Genomic DNA, 19,393 nt, shown 5'->3' on the forward strand with positions numbered 1-19,393 from the left:
AACTGGCATGGACATAAGGTTGTGAGCATAGGTAAAGGTCCATACCCCCTCCATAAGCCACTCTGACCGTTACACTTGATGACGTGACAGAGGTCAAAGGTGAACGTGGTGGCACTCCCCCTGGTGTAATTCAATTCGATGCCCTGGTAGGCAGTTATGCAAACCTCCGGTGGATTGTTCTGTCTCGTCTGTCTCTCCAACGGCTGTGGTAAATACAAATAATAATATACTTGAAAGCCTATGACTAAGCAGAGCAGTCCCAGCAAGGCTAAACCTGTAACACACTTCATGTTGATATAGATATAACACACTCTTAAGTAAAATAGCGAAAACCTTCTTAGTCCAGTACAATTCTAGTATGGTCAAGCAGTAACACTCTTAACCGAGTCGTAACCCTCTTTTCCGGACTGTCAAAATCGTAGCAATAGCAAAAGGTTCACTGGCCCTCCTGGCCCTTCAACAACTCCTGCAACGTACGACTGGGTTCTGGAGCAGCAGAACACATGCTCCAGTGGTACCATGTACTCCCTTTCCCCAGCACCCTTAGGGCATGCGAGGTTCTCTCGATGACCTTGAATGGTCCTGTCCACTGAGGTTCTGTCCACTTCCTCTTAATGGCTTTCACCCACACCCAGTCAGCGGTGAAGGCTTTGACTGGATCCTGTGCTGTCCCCCGTTTCTCCTGTACCTGTTTAGAGAAGGATGATACCAGAGCAGACAGCTGATCATAGTATGGTTGATGCGCCAACTCACCCTTCACCTCCAGTAGGTCCAGCCCAGCTCCCGGTCCCGGAAACTGTCGCCCCGTCAGAAGTTCATATGGGGTGAATCCTGTAGAGGTGTTCACTGAACTCCTGATGGCTGTTAGGGCAATAGGGAGAGCATCTACCCAATTCATGTTAGTTGTTGCACAGATTTTGGCCAACTTGCATTTCAGATTTCGATTCATGCGTTCAACCTTTCCCTGTGACTGCGGGTGATACACTGTCCCAAACGCGTGCACCAACCCCAGACTTCGTTCTACCAATTGAAGATGTTTGTTTTTGAAGTGTGACCCATTGTCTGATCTGATTCGTTTAGGGAACCCATGGACCGGAATATAAGTGTTTGTCAAAAATTTACAAACGGATTTTGCGTCCTCATGTTTTGTGGGGACAGCCTCAGGCCATCCTGTGTACCCATCCACTGCTACGAGAAGGTAGCGATGACCACGTACAGTGTTTATCATGTCGGTGTAATCAATAACTATTTCCTGACCTGGGGTTTTTGGTAGTGGAAACATTCCTTGATGTGGTTTCAGAGTTGGTCTGACATTATACTCCTGACACACTCGACATTCAGCCACATAGTTAGCCACCATGGCTGGTAGATGAGGGTGCCACCAATGTGTAAGACGCACCATCATCTCTTTATATCCTGCGTGTTCTAACCCATGACTCTGTTTAAATACACCCTGTCACATACCTGCCGGCAGAGCTGGGCGCCCGTCCGGGCCCCTCCATAGAAGGGTCTGACCTTTCACCGCCCGTCACCGGACAGGGGGCTTTTTGTGCTCCTCTTTGTCTCCACACCTCTTTTTCCTGTGGAGAGGCTGCCTCTTGAGCCTCGATTACCTGTGTCATCAAATCCGGTTTCATCTCCTGTGAAACCATTATATACATTGGGAGATAACCAGCAGCTCTCTTGGCCGCTGCGTCTGCTGCTTCATTCCCCAGGGCCACCTTTGTTTGAGACCCGTCGTGTCCTTTACATTTCATTACTGCGACTTGAACTGGTTTTAGGACAGCTTTAGCCAATTGTCTCATTTGTTTTTCATGTTTAATTGGTATACCCGTGGTTGTCAAGAACCCTGCCCGCAGCCACTGACTCAGTTCCACATGGAGTGCGCCCACTACATATGCTGAGTCAGAGAAAATATTTACAGTTTTGCCCTCAGCTCCTTCGAGAGCTTTAATCATGGCTGTTAGTTCAGCCAGCTGTGCTGACTCCTTTCCTACCACTCGTCCTGATTCGACTTCTTCAAAACCTTCTCTTGTCTGTCTCACTACTGCCCATGCAGCTTTTAACCCTTCCTCCGGATGTCTGTAACAACACCCATCTGTGAACAGTACCTCTTCTGCCTCTGCCAATGGTGTTGCACCTAGATCCAGTCGGACCTTGACCTCTTTTTGCACCGTGTTCACATACATGACTGTCACCTTCTCCCCCTGTCATTCCCTCTGCCATATTGATCCCTTCATGTGTGTATGTTACATTTGGTGCCCCTAATACATTGTCTATCCTGATGCGCCTGTTTGTTGTTAATGTGAACATGTTTGAATTGATGTAGGCCATAACTCCGTGTGACGTCAGTACCGTGATTGGGTGGCCCATAACTATGTGAGCCGATTTTTGAAGTAGTTTTGCTACCCCTGCCGCATGTTTTGTGCATAATGGCTGTCGTTTCTCTGTGTTGTCGAACATTACGCTGAGGTATAGCAGTACTCTCCTGCCACCCTCTTTTTTCTGAAACAACACCCCATTTGCCGATAGGGTGGTTTCAGAAACATCCAAATAAAAAGGCAACGTGTAGTCCGGGAGCGCCAGTTCAGCTGCGCGGGCGAGATCCTGTTTCAATTTGATAAAAGCTTCCTCGGCCGGAATGTCCCATGCCAGGACGTTGTTTAGGTTGCGCATGCCTTGGGCGTTAATGATGGTGCGTAAGGGGGCTGTGCTGTCAACGTACCCGGGGACATACTGTCGACTAAAACCTGTCAACCCCAAAAACGACAGCATGTCCTTGACCGTGCGAGGCTTGTCATGCTGAAGAATCGCCGAACGATGCGCAGCGGACACTCCTGATCCTTCCCCCGATATAACACGTCCCAAGAAAGTGACGGAGCGACGGCAGCACTGGAGTTTGGACTTCGAGACTTTGAACCCGCAATTGAACAAACGACGCAGAACAGTCTGAGTGGCATCCAGACAGCTGCGGGGCGTGGTGGCCGCCAATAATAAATCGTCCACATACTGAAGTAAAACCACCCCGTCCGGTAGTGGCACATCCTGCAAAAGTTTGCTCCTGATTGAACACGCCTGGCGATAAAACGAAACCCTGAGGGAGAACAGTGTACTCGTATTTACGGCCTTGAAATGTAAATGCGAAAATGTGGCGAAGATGCTCTGCCAGGGGGAGACAGAAGAACGCATTGGCCAAATCAATACATGAAAACCACTGATGTTGAGGGCCTACCGCAGCCATACAGGTGTAGGGGTTTGGAACAGAGACTGTTGGCGTGGTAACAATTCGATTGATGCGTCGTAGGTCATGAGCCATCCTGTATTTATCTGTGCCTGGTTTGGGGACGGGGAGAATGGGTGTATTCCACCGAGAGGTTGATGGAACCAAAACCCCTACTCTCAACAGACCAGCTATTGTGTCAGCCACGCCGGCCTCGGCCTCTGGTTTGTGTCGGTATTGGCTATGGTCAATATAGTATGGAAATGGGCAGTCAAACGTAAATGTAATAGGTGTTACAGAGTGACAGTCACCAACATCTGTTGCCCCCGTGGACCACAGGGCCGTTGGCAAGGTAGCTAACATGGCGGCGGTGTCTTCGTGATCCGTTTTTTCCCTACCGTGTGAGCAGCTGGCGGTGTTGCATGATAATATCATCTGAGGCCGCAATGGCGATTCTGTACATACTAGCGGTTTTAGACCACTGTACTTCCGGAATTTGTGTATCCTGCCAGTCCGGAAGTGACGCGCCGTATTTAACCATTGGTCCTAATTCTTTAGCCTGATGGTTAGCTTGCAATGCTAATGAGAGATGTGGAACTGATTCGTCTGACATTTTGTACCATGCGGCCATGTCCGGTGGTAGAGTGACGTCCGCTGCCACTCCCTTGTTGCCTACATAGATATGTGGAATGTGACTGCTGCGGTGGTGTCTAATATGGATTCGAAAAATGCTTGTTTGTATGTCTCATCCCCGACCCTATCATAGAACAGAGTGACGTGCCAGGGGTCATTTAGTGTATGATAAGCATCAATCAAATCAATCCAAGGGCACCACTCCCAGTAAGTGGACAGCAGGCCACCATGTTCAACCGTCTCTGCGGACAGAGCACCCCAATAGATGTCGGCGGGAGGCAGTGGGAGGTAAGTAACATCTGAGAGGCCGACATCAACCCATCAACGGAGCAATTGACTGTGTGTCCATTCGGAAATGTCACTCTGACCCCATCCGGGGAACAGAGTATCGAAGCCCCCGCCAAAGTCAGGATATCTCGACCCAGGAGATTGACTGGACAAGCCAGTGACTGGACAAAAGAGTGCAACAATGATTGATTAGCCACCTTGACTGGTAGTGGCTTAGTGAGAGGCAGGCGTTGAGGAGTCCCAGAAAAACCCCAAAAAAGTTCCACTGTCGCGGTTGAGACCAAGTTCCTGGGCACTGGCTTGGACAATGTGGAATATCGTGCACCAGTGTCCACTAAAAATGACAGAGTCTCCACCCACAGTCATGGAGAGCAGGGGATCTGCCAACCCCTGCTCGTTAGGGCTCTTCGGGCCCCCTCATGCATCAAGATGGCTCTCACCCGGAATCCAGTGGTCATCTGGAAACATGACCGGGTACTGACCCCGTGGTGGACCCCCTCTTCCTCCCCTGGACCCTCTCTGAGGAGCGGCTCCAGCAAAAGGTGCTTGATGAAAACCTGGCTGCCCTCGCCCGTATCCGGCAGGAGCCTGACCCCCCATCTGAAACTGTCCCTAACCACCGTTCGGACACATCTGCTTCCAGTGGTCCAGCTGTCCGCAGAGAAAGCATCCCATGAACCTCGCCTGTCCACCCCTTCCCCCTGTTCCCCCCCGACCCCTGTACTGCCACCATCCTGCAGGGGGCCCCGTGGGCCCCTGCTGGTAAATCGGGTGGGGCTGAGACATAGCACCTACCGCTGATGTATATGTCTGTGGATGCCCCAAAAGATATACATTATCTGCCGGGAGCATGGGAGAGCCCGTTGCTACCGCCGGATGCTGTTGCACCATCTGTTTACCGTCGGAGCGTTTGTTTTTTGATGCCTGGCCCGCCGTTTTACGTGCCTCCTCTAGTTGGAATTTAAGGAGCTGGACCTCTATGTCCTTACTCGCCACCTCATTTTTGTCCACCATATCTTTAGATAGTTTTAGGTGATGTACCAGGTGGTTTTCCCACGCGGCTGGACGAGCTCCTGCCATGTCTGGGTTTTCAATCATACGCGCTTTAACCTTGTCTGGGCAACCTGTCAGAACCGCCGCTCGATAGACCTGTGTGTGCGTTGGGTCCCTATCTGGATGTACGCCAGTGGATTGGGTCCACTCTTCCTTGCAGTCGGACAGGAATTTAAATGGACTGATATCTGGGTTGAATATGAATGAGATGGTGTGCAGTGCGGTGACTGGTTGGGGCCATTTTAGATCCATAGCATCCCCCACACAGGCTGACATCTGACTGAATGTGGTTTGGTCTGGGGTGTTAGTTATATCTGCGGCACGTTCGATCTGTTCCAAATCCCACCCTGTAGTCTGTCTGCCCATGAGCTGTCTCCGATCTCCCACCGCGAGCGTCATCCCGAGTCAATTGGGCTAGTTTGCGCATCCACTTCCGCCCCCCTTCCTCTGTTGGAGGCATTGCCTCAGCTATGTTTGATGTGTCCTGAAACGCCCATGGTTTGTAACGCATGCCTCCACCTGGTGTTGCCATTAGGGGAAATTGCCTCCCAGAATATTGCGCCCCCGACCTCGTCTGCCTCGTCATGTCGCCGGGGGTGTGCTCGGCGGGTATGGGTTTTAGGTCAGCTAAGATGACCGAGCCTGTCATTGTAGCGCCGTAAGTAAATCGGTTTCGTGTTCACATCCCCCTCTCTTGCCTGGTTCTCTCCTCCCATCCCCGAACTCTCGAAAAACCTGTCTCGCGCCTTTCTCTCTGAATAAGTTTCCATGGCAATTAGTTGCTCCCTAATTTGTATTTCCTCATTACGTTTACGGGCACTGGTTTCATCTAATTCAGCTAAATTTGAAAACGAGCCGTCGAGATTGTGGTTTCTGCGAGCGCGTTTAGAGAAGTCATCCTCCTCGGGGCTGTGATGCGAGGGGCCAGCACGGTCTGGAGACACTGTCCTACGGCTAGGGAGTGGTGAGTTGGAACGTACACTTTGTGCCCCCCAGCTTTCGGTTCCAGCATCAGCCACTTCTTCCATATCTAACTGACCGTTGTTGACTCTATACACAGGCATTTGATTCGAGTACGGAGGTGGGGCGGTGGCTTTTTTAGGAAGTGAAGGGTACAGTTTAGGGGCGTACGGAGCCGGTGGCAATTCTATGGGAACTCTTTTAACCTCGTCTTCCTTCGCGGTTTCGTGACATTGTTTTTCCTTTTAATTATAATTTACGGAAGATATGGCTACACCCAAATTGTGACACAGTCGCCTGCTATTCTCCCATTCATCACATTCTTTTTTCCATTTTCCTTTTTTTAAAAAATACTAGACGGGCACTCTCCGAGTGCTTTCTTTGCTTTTATGGCCGCTGACTCACTTTCAATCATTATCTGTTTTAAACACATACGGTCCCCTTCATCACAGTTATTTTGTTTCAAATGCTGTTTCCAGAACTCGTCATACTCAGCACGTACTTTTTTACGTTTTTCTTTCTCTGTGCCACTTATTATTTGAGAGACCGCGATGTCATATTGGAAACAAAGGGTTTGAGGTGTATTTGACATTTCCTTGGATTGCTGTATACCTTTGTTCAAAGATACCTAAAACAAACGAGATTGACCTAAATAAATGATTTACAATTGAAATACTTGGTAGACTTTGCACTGAAAGCAACTGTGGTCCTAGGAGGACATCTAGTGGATATTTTAAGAACGGCAGATCTGTTTAAAATATCGTTCAGCTCAACTTGACTCCACACAAATATAACTCGTTCAGGGACTATAATTCACTTGTACTGGTGAGGATAAAGAAAATAAACGAAAGAACACACCACACTCCTCTCTATTGTTATCCAACACAATCTGACTCCACACAAATATTATTTGTTTAGGGACTCTAACTATTTTGAGGACACTTAACCTCAAGCACTAACTATTTTGAGGACACTTAACCTCAAGCACTAACTATATTGAGGACACTTAACCTCAAGCACTAACTATTTTGAGGACACTTAACCTCAAGCACTAACTATTTTGAGGACACTTAACCTCAAGCACTAACTATTTTGAGGACACTTAACCTCAAGCACTAACTATATTGAGGACACTTAACCTCAAGCACTAACTATTTTGAGGACACTTAACCTCAAGCACTAACTATTTTGAGGACATTTAACCTCAAGCACTAACTATATTGAGGACACTTAACCTCAAGCACTAACTATATTGACTTATAAAACGGTTGATTTCCCACTACTGATGGTTTGACTAGGTACGATGAGACATAGTAATCGTCTAAATTTGGTTCTCAGTTCCGAATAGCAGTACTTTGAATAAACAGGTGTCTGCTTACCTTTTTTATGTTGAGGCGCCTCTGACGATTACGTCTACCTCCTCGTACCGGTGTATGGGTCTCTCCCGATCTGTCGGTCGGGCCGGAACCCTCCGGACTCCCTCTTTTCAGGGTTGGGGTCACTAGTTGAAGGATTCAAAATCTTTGTGTCTAATCCAATATGTAATGATGGTATTCAATGACACAAGTCTGTGTTCTAGAAAGAGTGGTCTGGAGTCGCAGAGGTCCGATAATATCAGCTTTAATGCAGCAGTTGGAAATCAACAAGTACAGAGCTCTGGGGCTGTCTACGCTTCCCTACCCGCAACAGAGTTTGGGTTGGTTCACGAAGTCAAACTGGCTATCTGTCCCTGCCCCAGCATATATTATACAGTGCAATTGAAACAGTAATATCAAAAAGGGTTGTGCTTGTCCTCTCGTGTATCAGGGAGTTTGTTCTTCCCTACGCATCCCACCTGCTCGGGTGCTCTCTCAGCCCGGTTTCAAGGTTGCTTCTGAAATGGAGAGATAACAACACAAAATACAGCCTGTTTCCCACACCCTGTGTGAGACACAATGTTTTAAGCCTGAGCACACTTCTAGGTTTATTAAACATACATTTAATAAGCACAATACATAATTTTAATACATGCATCCTTTATAAAGTCATATGAGCATTGTTCCCGTTGCTATATAGTGCACAGTGCCTGTGATGCATTAGATGATTAAGTTGCCACAAATGTTAATAACTGGAATTATAGATAGTGCCACCATGCTCGGGATACAGCTAATGATTATAGTTCTAGAATTGTATTGTAATGTATTATACAATCTTTAACTTTTAGTTTACTTATCAGTTATTAATTAAGTTAATTAATTTTAAATGTAGATTTCCGATTTATTTTTTAAATCTTACTTCAGTTAAGATTGTTTGGTTTAGCTTGTTATTCAGTAAACCCTTGAATATGTTTAAACCACACTACTGTATTTTGTTTCCCTTAAAGGCACACAATAGAATATATACAATATTCAAAAAGAAAAATAAGAAGAATTACATCAACTAACTGGTCCTCAAAACAATCAATATCCATTCAATTACAAAAGATTAGAATTGTAAACAAAATAAATGATAAATGACTTCTTTTCTGTATGATTTGTTCTGGCATAAAGTTCACTTATCGTCGTCAAAAGAGTTTGCACTCTCGCTCCAGAAGATTTTACTCGCGTGGGTGGCTCGCCATCTCGGGTTCATAGAAACCGTTGGTTTTCAGCAAGGTCTTCAATCGACGTTTCCAGAAGGCTTTTCTTTTCTTTCGATCCCAGATCAAAAACCTGGCATGTTATTTATTTAAACAACAGGACCATACAAATGTATTAAACTTTCCAATCGAAATAATAAGTTTCTGGTTTCAGACATTCAGCCGCTAGCTTAGAACACATTGAATTAGCTGTGTAGCTAAACTCCACATGTTCACAGCTTTACATTAAACACTAAACAATTGAAATGTTATTTCTAACACTAATTACAATATTTTCAACCAAAACAAAGTACATTCATTTGAAAAATACATATGTATGTTGACTCACCAAGTTGGATAATTTAGGCTAAAACACTAAAAGTCCACATGGCAACAATTTCTGTAATCCGCTTCCATCCATCAATATAAGTAACCAACATGGATTGTTACTCTACGATTAATATTCCTTTAAAACTGAAACGTTTTTTTATGTTCTTAAACAATTTAATAGGTATTTTTGTTAAGTTTTCCAAATGTTTCAGAGATCACCGTCTTGCATGCTTCTCTTGGTTCTCTCGATCAATCTCTGACAGGTGTCCTCACGTCAGTTCCGACACGCCAGAAATCAGTCACACGACTTCCGGTGAACCTGTCAATTTTCAATTATTTTATTCGAATTTAATATTATTATTAATTTATCAGTTTTGGACAAATGTATAATATTTTTTTCCCATTATATACATATTTACTTTTATATAGTTTTGCTTTTAATTGGTCTCCCTACCTGCACAAGATCCTCAGCTGCGGTCCAGTTTCCCAATAACTTGCGGTGACATACCCTGGTTTGCCCTCCACTCACCGCCAGATCGTTGTTTTTACAACCTGGTTCCTACGTTCCTGGCCTCCTTGTACTTCCGAGTCTATTATCTACTGTTTGTATTCAAAGTGTTCTAATATTGCACTTTCTTGTGTCCCAAAGAAATATCCTACTCGCCATCTGCCCATTTGCCTGTCTACTCTTTCAACTCAATGATGAGTGATTTGCAGTTGATGGAATTGGAGGATGAGCTCAGGAGTGTAGATACATTTCTTGAACATCTCAAGACAGAAGAGGTAAAGCAGCTTCTGTTTTGTCTATAGTTAACAGTATTCCTTCTTACCAGTCCATATAAGATACATGGAGGCGTATTTTAAAGACATGAATCAGAAGGGTTACACTACTTGAACTGTTTTTTCTGTCAGTAGTCCGAGGGCATTTCCTATATTGGTAAACCTTTTTTAAACCAAGTTGTAATTCTAGACAGAAAAGAACAGACAGAAAACTAAGACTGCATCACCAAAGCCTGTTCATTGGAAGAAGAGGGACCACAATGGGGACATTGTTCACCAGCGCCCACGAGCCCTTAGAAAGCAGTCAACATCACAAAGACCAGACGAAGGAAGACATGTTTCTTCTTCACCGCCATTAGACCATGGCCAACACCTAGACCATGGTGAATAATGTTGTGTTCCAAATGCTGTATTTCAACAGTGTGTTGTGGTGATGTTGAAGTTATGATATTATTCTTTTTTCTCCTCCCTTTTGAAGATTTGAATATGCGGCAGGTTGAGGACCTTCTACAGGACTCAGAGAACATGGAATTGCAAGATTTTGTTCAGCAGCCACCATTGTCCAGTTGAAGTCAAAGGCAGAAAGAGGTCCAACAATGTTGGCAACAGGCGAGGCCACAGAACCTTGACAATTTACTTTCTGCTGAGAACGTTGTACAGATGACATGCAATCGCTGTCACGTGAAAGAAGCTGTCATCCGTTTTGGGGAATCTATGCCCTCAGTGTGGTTTTGCGCTGAGTTTGATGGCTTGGTACATAAACACCACACTCTACACAACAGGCAAACCATCATGGATGGATTTTTTCAAATACATCCCACCAACAGTCTGTGACACTCTGTCACACTGGAAAATACATCATTTGTGAACAAGGTTGACGTTTCTTTTACAATTGAGTAAATTGAATTGATTTTCTTAACAGATCATTCTTATCTGAAATTGAAATGTGTTATTTAAGTCATTACTCACAACCCAAACATTCTTAATTGTATACCTTATGGTTCTTTGCCTTGCAGATTGTTTTCTGCCAACAGCTCTACCTCAAAGGATATGCTCCTGTGACACCGCTGATGCAGCAGTCTCTGTTGGTAGATCCATCATACTGGTTTGTATAAATGGTAGAATCTTGTTAAACTGTTGAACTTTTTAATATAACTAACACGTCACTTTGGTTTCATGTTATTGATTTGCCTTTCATGTGCTCTCAGGCCGTTATGATCTTCACTTTCCGGTCCTAACATGCAAACATTGCAACCAGAAATGGGCTCCAGAAGTCAGTGACTTTGTAAAGAGTGGTTACTGGCCTGCTACCATGCAGGCACAGACACTGTTCCATCAAGATCTCTTCCATTCCTTTGAGGCTATGAAGACAGCAGCTCCAGGAATGTCCAGACAAGCCTTTACAGCAATGTTGGAACAGAGAACAAAGCAATATGGAAGAGTAAGTAAAAAGCAGTTCAAGGTCCACAAGTGGCTGTAGTAGGTAGTACATATTCCAGATTATAGACTGAAGACCTCACCACACAAAATAGTCATTTGCATCCTTATGGATTTGAAAAGTTGCATACAAAACACAAAACATACAAGGGCAAAGATGTAGTTTATTATTTTTGAAAGCTGTTATATATTTTCCTTTACACTGGCAAAGTGAATGCAGATGCATTTCAGAGAAGTTTTCTGCAATTTGTGTAATGCAACAATGAAGAGAACCAACTTCTTGGAAAGGAGCTATTGGTCTGTCCAGCCTGTAGCCCTGAAATGGTGGCTGTTTCCGTGGATGGCAACAGAAAGTTGTACAGGTTCCAGAAAACAAACCAGTGAGTTCTGTGCACACATTATGAACAGCCAATGTAGTTAATATACAGTATGTCCAGCTGTTAATGACACTGTTAATGTCAATGTTTTTTTTGATAAGTGCTACATAAATAAAAGGTCCTATTACAAAGGTAGTCCATAATACATTGTCTTAAAAGAGTGAAGAGCCAGGGTTCTTTGATGGAGTGTTTTTAGCCAGAGACTCTGAGGTGTCCAGTTTTGTTGAGGAGGTCCGGGGAACTGTCAAGAGTGTACGTTTTACATTATTCTGATGTATTGGGATTATTTTGTTTTAATTAAAGTTAAAGTAGAAAACACGATTGCCTTTGGAGAAGGGAGTCTATGATCAGGTGGGGATACATCACTAGATTCTTATCCAGGGGGCACAGTACATTCATAATGCATATTGCTTTATCCTTGAAATGTAAGATAGGTCAGGCAATGACAAAATCTTGACAGTTAAAGTTTGTGTGTTTGCGTGAACAGTCCTGCAATCTAGTGTACTTGAATTAGCTATTGTCATGTTCAAATGATTTACTTTGGTAGACCACAGGAAAAGTGATGTGTGGTGACACCTAATGGAATGCAGCAAGAGAGACTTCAAAGCGGGCCAACAAGTTGGATGAAGAAGGTGTGGAAATTGTTGTGTGTAGACATGGATTTCTTCTCAAAGGTTGGTATGGGTCTGATTAAGTAGTAGTAAAAAAATAAAATAGTATATATTTATATCATGATCTAAAGCCTCTTTCATGTGCATTGTGCTTTTTTTAAAGGTCTGAATATGTATAGAGGAGAAATCTTTGCATATCCAATGTTTCTCCAAAAAGAGTTCCAGAGTGCTACATTTTTGGCCATGGATGTGACCTGCCGATATGTGCCATACTTGACAAAAGTGTCAGAGGCCCTGACGCATCTTCAACCCCTACAGGAAATGAGACATTGCTTGTCTGTGATGCATGCCAAAGCCCACAATACAAAATGCGAGGTGATGCTTTTAGCTACTTGACCGTACATTTTAGAGTATGATGTGGCAAACAGTGTAAAATGCCATAATAAATGACAATAGCCATACCACAGTGGTCTGGACTGACCCATACAACAACCTAGGAGTGTGTTTAAAGTTTTTCTGTCGCCCCTAAGTGCTGCCCTCTAAAGTTGGTAATCTCAGGATATGCTCCAATAACGTGTGTCCACACCACTTTACACATTATCTTCTTCCTGTAGATTCTGTGGACTGCAAGGAACCAGGAGGGCGCCGGCACCACTCTCGGTGAAGAAGTAGAGCAAGTGAATAGTTCTCTCCAGCTGTGCCCTTACCACCAAGTATATGGCCAAGTCAGGTTTGTAATCTTATTTCCCCCTGCCAGCCTGCAAATGTACATGTTTTACAAAATTGTATTGTGATTTTGTTTTGTTCTTCACAGTAATGACTGTCCATGCTATGGGGTGGAATGAACTGAAAGAGAATGGCCTCCATATAGCCTTGTCTTCTAGATTCAAGAAGGTATGTTCACATACTGAAGATGATTAACTTTTTAAAGCAGTTACATGTAAACTTAACTTTTACTTATTATACCCAAAATGCATCACGTTGTTATAGTACCCCCTAGTAGACATTGTAGCAGTACAGGACCTCTGGTAGTTTAAAAGACTGCCTTCTGTATTGCTGTTTTCAGACAGTAGAGAAGACTGTGGATGTAGCTGAGAGCCTGAAGACAATGTAGGAGCAGTTGCATTGCTGTGATGACATGCTGAAACAATGGGTTGTTGCCAGTAGCAGTAAGAAAAATACTTAATTCATAAACACTCTCAGTCACTTGGTTGTAATGCATATCTGTAGCTTAAATGTTAAAAGTGTATTTATTTGATCTTTAATCAAGGAAGCGCAGCACCTGGTCCTGTTGATGCTCAAAGTTTGCAGATCACAATCGAAGCACTCTTTGTGAGCATTTGTCAGAAAAAGCACTACCTTTACAGACAGAATGGTATGTATAGTGTAAACATAACTAATGCAGATAAATCTTAGGCTATACTGATATCTTCATTACCATGGCAGCTCTTTTTACGTACTATTGTTTTTACTGTATTTGCAGATCGCAACAAAAGGCGACAGAAAATAACTCAAAAGATAGCCCAGGAAAAGAAACGGTTTCTGGAAGACATCCAGAGATACAACCAACAGCCTGATGGTGACCTTGTGGACACAGAGTTAGTTGTGCAGAAACTCTCTAACAGAGCTGCAGAGAGCATGATCTGGCCTTGGCAGGAACAGAACACAGGTGTTGCATCAAGATTTAACTTAAGTATGCATCTAAAATGTCATCAAATTAGTTTATTAATGTCAAATGTTTTTATTCCTTGACAGACAGTGTGGACATCCTCACAAAGAAGAAGCTCTTTGACCACGTAATCCTTGCCTCACGGCTAAAAGAGGAAAAGCAGATCCTTGTGAAGGAGATGCTGCAGCACTGCCAGTACCTCAAGGACTCAGTGGCAAAGGTCCAGACACTGATGGGCACTGTTTTAGTGAGCACACAGACAGGAAGTGTAAATCAAATGATCTGGCTACATGCACTTTCAAATTTATAGGTCACACTATTTAAGTGGAAACCAATCGTGCTAGTATACCCTTACGGAAGGAAAATATATTGCTGTATATTGGAAAATATAATGTGATATATTAGGCAATATATGTCCATATATGGGATTTAATATTTATATTGTACGGAAATACATGGGATAATATATTGATGATAATTATATTACTAATATATTATAAACTATAATATATATATTCATGTAATACATTGCAATATATTGCAGAATACAGCAATGATTGCCGTTTTCCATATATTGCAACATATTCAACATGAATATATAATATGTGTTTATACATCCCAAAATATATGCAATTTTATATCTATAAATACCACCATAATGTATTCCGATTTATATGGGAAAATGTATTGGTAATATATTTAAAGATATAGAGTCACATGTATGTTTACAGTTTTTCTCGATTGCTTTGGCTCAATTCTTGAAACAGGAATGACGTTCTCAAAGCTCCATATGCATTTAGCAAAATAGCCTATATGGTTCAGCACAACTACATAGATCACCTTCAAAAGGTCATATCTCACCCAAAACAGTTAACTCATGCTTCAAAACCAAATCATTTTCTCATATAAATAGTCAGTGCCCTCAAAATGAAAAGTTCTTTATCGATTTCTTTGGCTCATCTCTCGAGAAAAAATAGAACATTCTCAAACCTTTAAATACATTTGCCAAAATAACTCAGATGGTTCAGCAAAACACCATGGAACAACTGCAAAGGGTCATCTCTTTCCTTAAACAGACAACTTATCAGTCAAAACTAAATCCTTCTCTCATACAAATAGTCAGTGCCCCCAAAATGAAAAGTCCCTTTGGCATTGTGTAAACACTGCAGGTCAAAATGTTTAGATGTTTTGTCAGTATGGCAGTGGACCTTAGAAATATCCCTCATGTGCACTGTGCTACAGTTACTGTAGTAGACGTTTTCTTTCCAGAATACAATGTGTCTCAATCTACATTTACATTTATTCATTTAGCAGATGCTTACATCCAAAGCGACTTCCAAGAGAGCTTTACAAGAGTGCATAGGTCACTGATCATACAGTAACAACGCGATAGCCCCAAACATTTCGGGTAGCCAAAACATGAAGCGTACATTATGAAAAACCCAAATACAGTAAGTGCCAAAGAGAAGAACCATAAGAGCATGTAGCCAAACAAGTTTCAACTAAACAACATGAACCTCAAAAGTGCAAGAGTGTACCTGTAGAAAAGCAAGCAACAATACTGTAATGTATCCTTCATGTTTTGGCTAACCACAATGTTTTTGGGGCTATCTCGTTGTTTAGGATCATTGACCTATGCACTTTTGTAAAGCTGTCTCTTGGAAGTCGCTTTGGATAAAAGCATCTGCTAAATGAATACATGTAAAATGTAAATGTGCATCAAACAGAAAAAAGATTACAGTAATTCAAGAGTAGCCTACAAGGTTTCACATCACATATTGCACTTACACTGCCATGGAAATTGTTACTGTAATTGCCATACATCATGGTTACTGTTACAGGAAATGTGTACAGCACAATATACTTTCATACAATAAACACATCAAAACTAACATTATGTATAACCTACACTAGTAGTATGAGTAACCACAGTAAGTTTCAGGCAAGTGACCCCCTCCTAGTCAGAGTTGCAGAGGGTGCATTTCATGGCAAGAAGGAAACACATACAGTAAGAAAGTAAAGCAAAGCTGGAGTTTCGCTAGTTGTCGTCCTCACTGTCTGTCTGGCCACAGATTTCATTGACATCACATCTGATGTTCTCCCTTACGATGCAACAGGGGAAGAATTGTTGTTCATGCCGCAACAATCCCCTACACTGATCTGCTGTGACATCATCACAAGCAGCATCCATTGTCTGGAGCAGGGAGCTCTGGTTTTGAGCCCGATGCTCATAAACCCTCCACCTCCATGCAGAAAAAACCTCCTGGATAGGTTTAAGGAATGGGGAGTTAGGTGATATGAGCACCATCAGCATTCTTTGATGGGCAGTCAATCCTGATGAGTGGGTGACGGTGGAAGCTTACATTGTCCCACACAATGACAAATGTAAGAAAGTGGTCTCATGTAGAGGGATAAGATCGGAGTGCAGGCAGTCCAAGGACACCAGGAGTGTCTGGGTATTGTATGGGCCAAGACTGGGAATGTGGGTGACTACACCATTCTCTGAAATGGCAGCACAAACAGTGATGTTTCCCCCGAGCTGGCCTGGGACAAGCTCTAAATATTTGATGGAAGGATTTATACTCCTGGATAGCTCCTGTCAGCTAACTAAACTTACTGTGTGATTGGTGATCGGATGTGTCCCCTTGTTTAGTAAAGTTCTAGTTGCACCTGACAATGACTGTAAGCAGATGATCCAAGAGATCCATATTACAGTATATACCATTATGTTTTTCATGGTATTATGTGCTTGAAAGATTTTGACAGTGGAGTGAACTATTGTGCAGGTGATGATGTACACAAGAAATTATGCCAATGTTTTGCAGAGAACAACCACTTGACTGAGAAATAACAGTCAGTTTAGACCAGCAAGATATTTTCAATTGATAGTTGGCCTAATTGAAGGCAATTATACCTAACCATTTCAAAGATGTGCAAAGTCATTTGAAGTGTGTGCAAACTGTAGGCAATTGCACTTCTCATTTACAAGGATGTGCTAATACAATTGCAATTTGATTAAAGGAATGAACAATTCCAATCTGTCGTGAACAAGTGCCCAGCGGTTTGGAGGTTTGCACGTGTTGTTTTGAGAATGTCATTTCTGTTTCGTGAAATGAGCCAAACCAATTGAGAAAAACTGTAATATATGGTAGAATATATTTGAATTATATGTAAATAAAAATAGCTGCAAGCAGCAATGGCGAATTGCTCCTTCAAAATGGCAAAATATTGTAAAATTGACATAGATAGTTACACCGGGATTACCCAGAAAACTAGAAACTGTTTTGTCAAAAAAAAAAGCCAAAATGTATGGAATTGAACCTGGAACCCTTCATTTACCAGCACAACCTCTCATCCAATTGAGCCATTCCAAGATCTAGACATTGCAATGTTCAGTTACTGAATAACAAAATAAGACGTTTCTCCTATGGCAATCATAGTCACATTTGGTCCAAGCTCAAACAACTCTAATTCATTCATATTTTCACATATTAAGGTGAAACTTTGCAGGTTACTTCAGGGGGAACTCCTGACGGGGGAATCCTAATTATATGGAAAGATATACATGAAATAAATGTACAGATATGTGTTCAATATATTGTGTAATATATTTTAAATATAGGTAAAATAATATGGAAAAATATTTGAAATATATAATTACAGTGATCGCTTCCAGCAAACCTATTTTGAATTAGCCATTTCCCCCTAAATAAATGTCAATCTTACGGTATTTACGTTTTTAGGGGCACATGTTCAGTTAGCAGGTGGTGCTGTTTCAATCGGGATTCCTTTTGAAATACTGCCGTTGACAACCTTATTAGAACACCTTCTAGATGGCTGAGCGGTAAGGGAATCAGGCTAATAATCAGAAGGTTGCCGGTTCGATTCCCGGAAGCGCAAAATGAAGCTGTGTTCTTGGGCAAGGCAATTCACCCTACTTGCCTCGAGGTATGTCCCTGTACTTACTGTAACTTACTGTAAGTCACTCTGGATAAGATCGTCTTCTAAATGACTAAATGTAAATATCACCATATATGTCTGTACATTGTATGGGCATGTTCTCATATATGTACACATGCATTGTACAATATATCTTTCCATATAATTTTACATATATTTAAAATACATTCTACCATATATGAAGCATACATGTGACACTTGTCTTTACATATATTAGCCATACATTTTCCCATATAAAGCGGCATACATTATGGTGGTTATTTATGAATACATCATTGCATATATTTTGGGATATATAACCACATATATATATGTTCATTTTCTATATATTGCAATATATGGAAAACGGCAATCATTGCTGTATTCTGCAATATATTGCAATATATTACATGAATATATATTGTAGTTTATAATATATTAGTAATATATTTATCATCAATATATTATCCCATGTATTTCCATATATAATATATTGGTCAATGTAATGGAAAATAATATATGACAATATATTTAAATGTATTTCAAATCATATATTGGTAAATATATTTTCCTTCCTTAAGGGTAGTCTTCAGTAAATTAATTTCAACATAAATTAACAACATTTCCAGGCTTGCCAAATGGATTAACCGAGGAGGGGTCCAAGGGCCTCATCAGTGCACTAAAAAGAAGACTGCAAGACCTGAGACTCCAACAGCAGACCATAGCAGGCACCTACAGATGCACTCTCAAACCAAGTAACAGGCTGGTGGAAGAGGACGACAGGGAAATGGACTGGGACAGGGAAATGGACAGGGAAAAAGAAAAGACTGGCAACGTGGCAACAGCTCGGATGATGATGATAGTGATAAGGAGGCGGATGCAGAGAATTGAATTCAAGTCACTTGGATCTGAATCACTCAGTCACAGCTGTAATCGCCTGAAACCTAACTTGATATACTGTGATGTATACTGTGTGTTCTCTCCCTTTGATCTCTACCTATAATGGCCCAGGCGAGTCAATTGCAACAGAGGCTGCCTCCAGAGCATGACTGCAGCATTATTTGTAAATGAGTGGTAGAACATAAAACTTAACTTATGACATGGATGAGTTGGTGACCTAGGTAATGTTTTCAGGTTTTTCTTTTAGATTCACTGTTAGGTAAGGGAGTTGGCTCCGCCTTCCCATTGCGGGGAGGGCCAGCGGCTACCAGGTTTTGGTTTTACTTTCACTAACTCAGTCCTGTTTTTCTGTTCAATAAACTTTCGTATTATTTTTTCCATACATTGACTTGCGTGGTTGGACTCAATTTATGTTGGCTGGCAGATTGGGCAATTGGGAAATGATGGGGATAAATTATTCATTTATTATTCATCATATATTTATTCATCATATATTTAAATTATCCAGATTGTTTTTGAAAAATTCTGATTTAACTCTGTATAACTCGAGACAACTATCATCTAAATATTTAATATTGATTAGTGACCATTAGTGAAAAT

At 42.1% G+C, this 19,393-nt stretch overlaps 1 protein-coding gene, 1 long non-coding RNA gene and 1 pseudogene across 2 annotated transcripts; 2 read left to right on the forward strand and 1 right to left on the reverse strand.

Moving 5' to 3' along the window:
- Nucleotides 1–436: 436 nt before the first annotated feature.
- Nucleotides 437–2,202, reverse strand: LOC124488285 (annotated as a pseudogene).
- A 7,860-nt stretch (nt 2,203–10,062) lies between these two features.
- LOC124488281 lies at nt 10,063–10,964 on the forward strand. The gene is made up of 3 exons (XR_006958622.1): nt 10,063–10,243; nt 10,339–10,733; nt 10,877–10,964. It is a non-coding gene; the product is annotated as an uncharacterized LOC124488281 (long non-coding RNA).
- A 2,438-nt stretch (nt 10,965–13,402) lies between these two features.
- On the forward strand, nt 13,403–18,911 carry LOC124488279. Its single transcript, XM_047050901.1, has 5 exons — nt 13,403–13,454; nt 13,556–13,660; nt 13,769–13,954; nt 14,041–14,220; nt 18,523–18,911. Exons 1-5 carry the CDS (start codon nt 13,424–13,426, stop codon nt 18,894–18,896), a joined length of 876 nt encoding a protein of 291 aa, XP_046906857.1. The 5' UTR covers nt 13,403–13,423; the 3' UTR covers nt 18,897–18,911.
- Nucleotides 18,912–19,393: the final 482 nt, after the last annotated feature.

This window comes from Hypomesus transpacificus, unplaced genomic scaffold (assembly GCF_021917145.1).
Source record: "Hypomesus transpacificus isolate Combined female unplaced genomic scaffold, fHypTra1 scaffold_131, whole genome shotgun sequence".
Lineage (NCBI taxonomy): Eukaryota > Metazoa > Chordata > Actinopteri > Osmeriformes > Osmeridae > Hypomesus > Hypomesus transpacificus.

What these genes read in the sequence shown, in the direction of transcription:
- LOC124488279 (XM_047050901.1), top strand. Translation starts at nt 13,424, where the DNA reads ATGCTGAAACAATGGGTTGTTGCCAGTAGCA. An exon ending in ATGGGTTGTTGCCAGTAGCA is followed by an intron (nt 13,455 to 13,555) that starts GTAAGAAAAATA and finishes TCTTTAATCAAG; the next exon opens with GAAGCGCAGCACCTGGTCCT. An exon ending in AGTGAGCACACAGACAGGAA is followed by an intron (nt 14,221 to 18,522) that starts GTGTAAATCAAA and finishes CAACATTTCCAG; the next exon opens with GCTTGCCAAATGGATTAACC.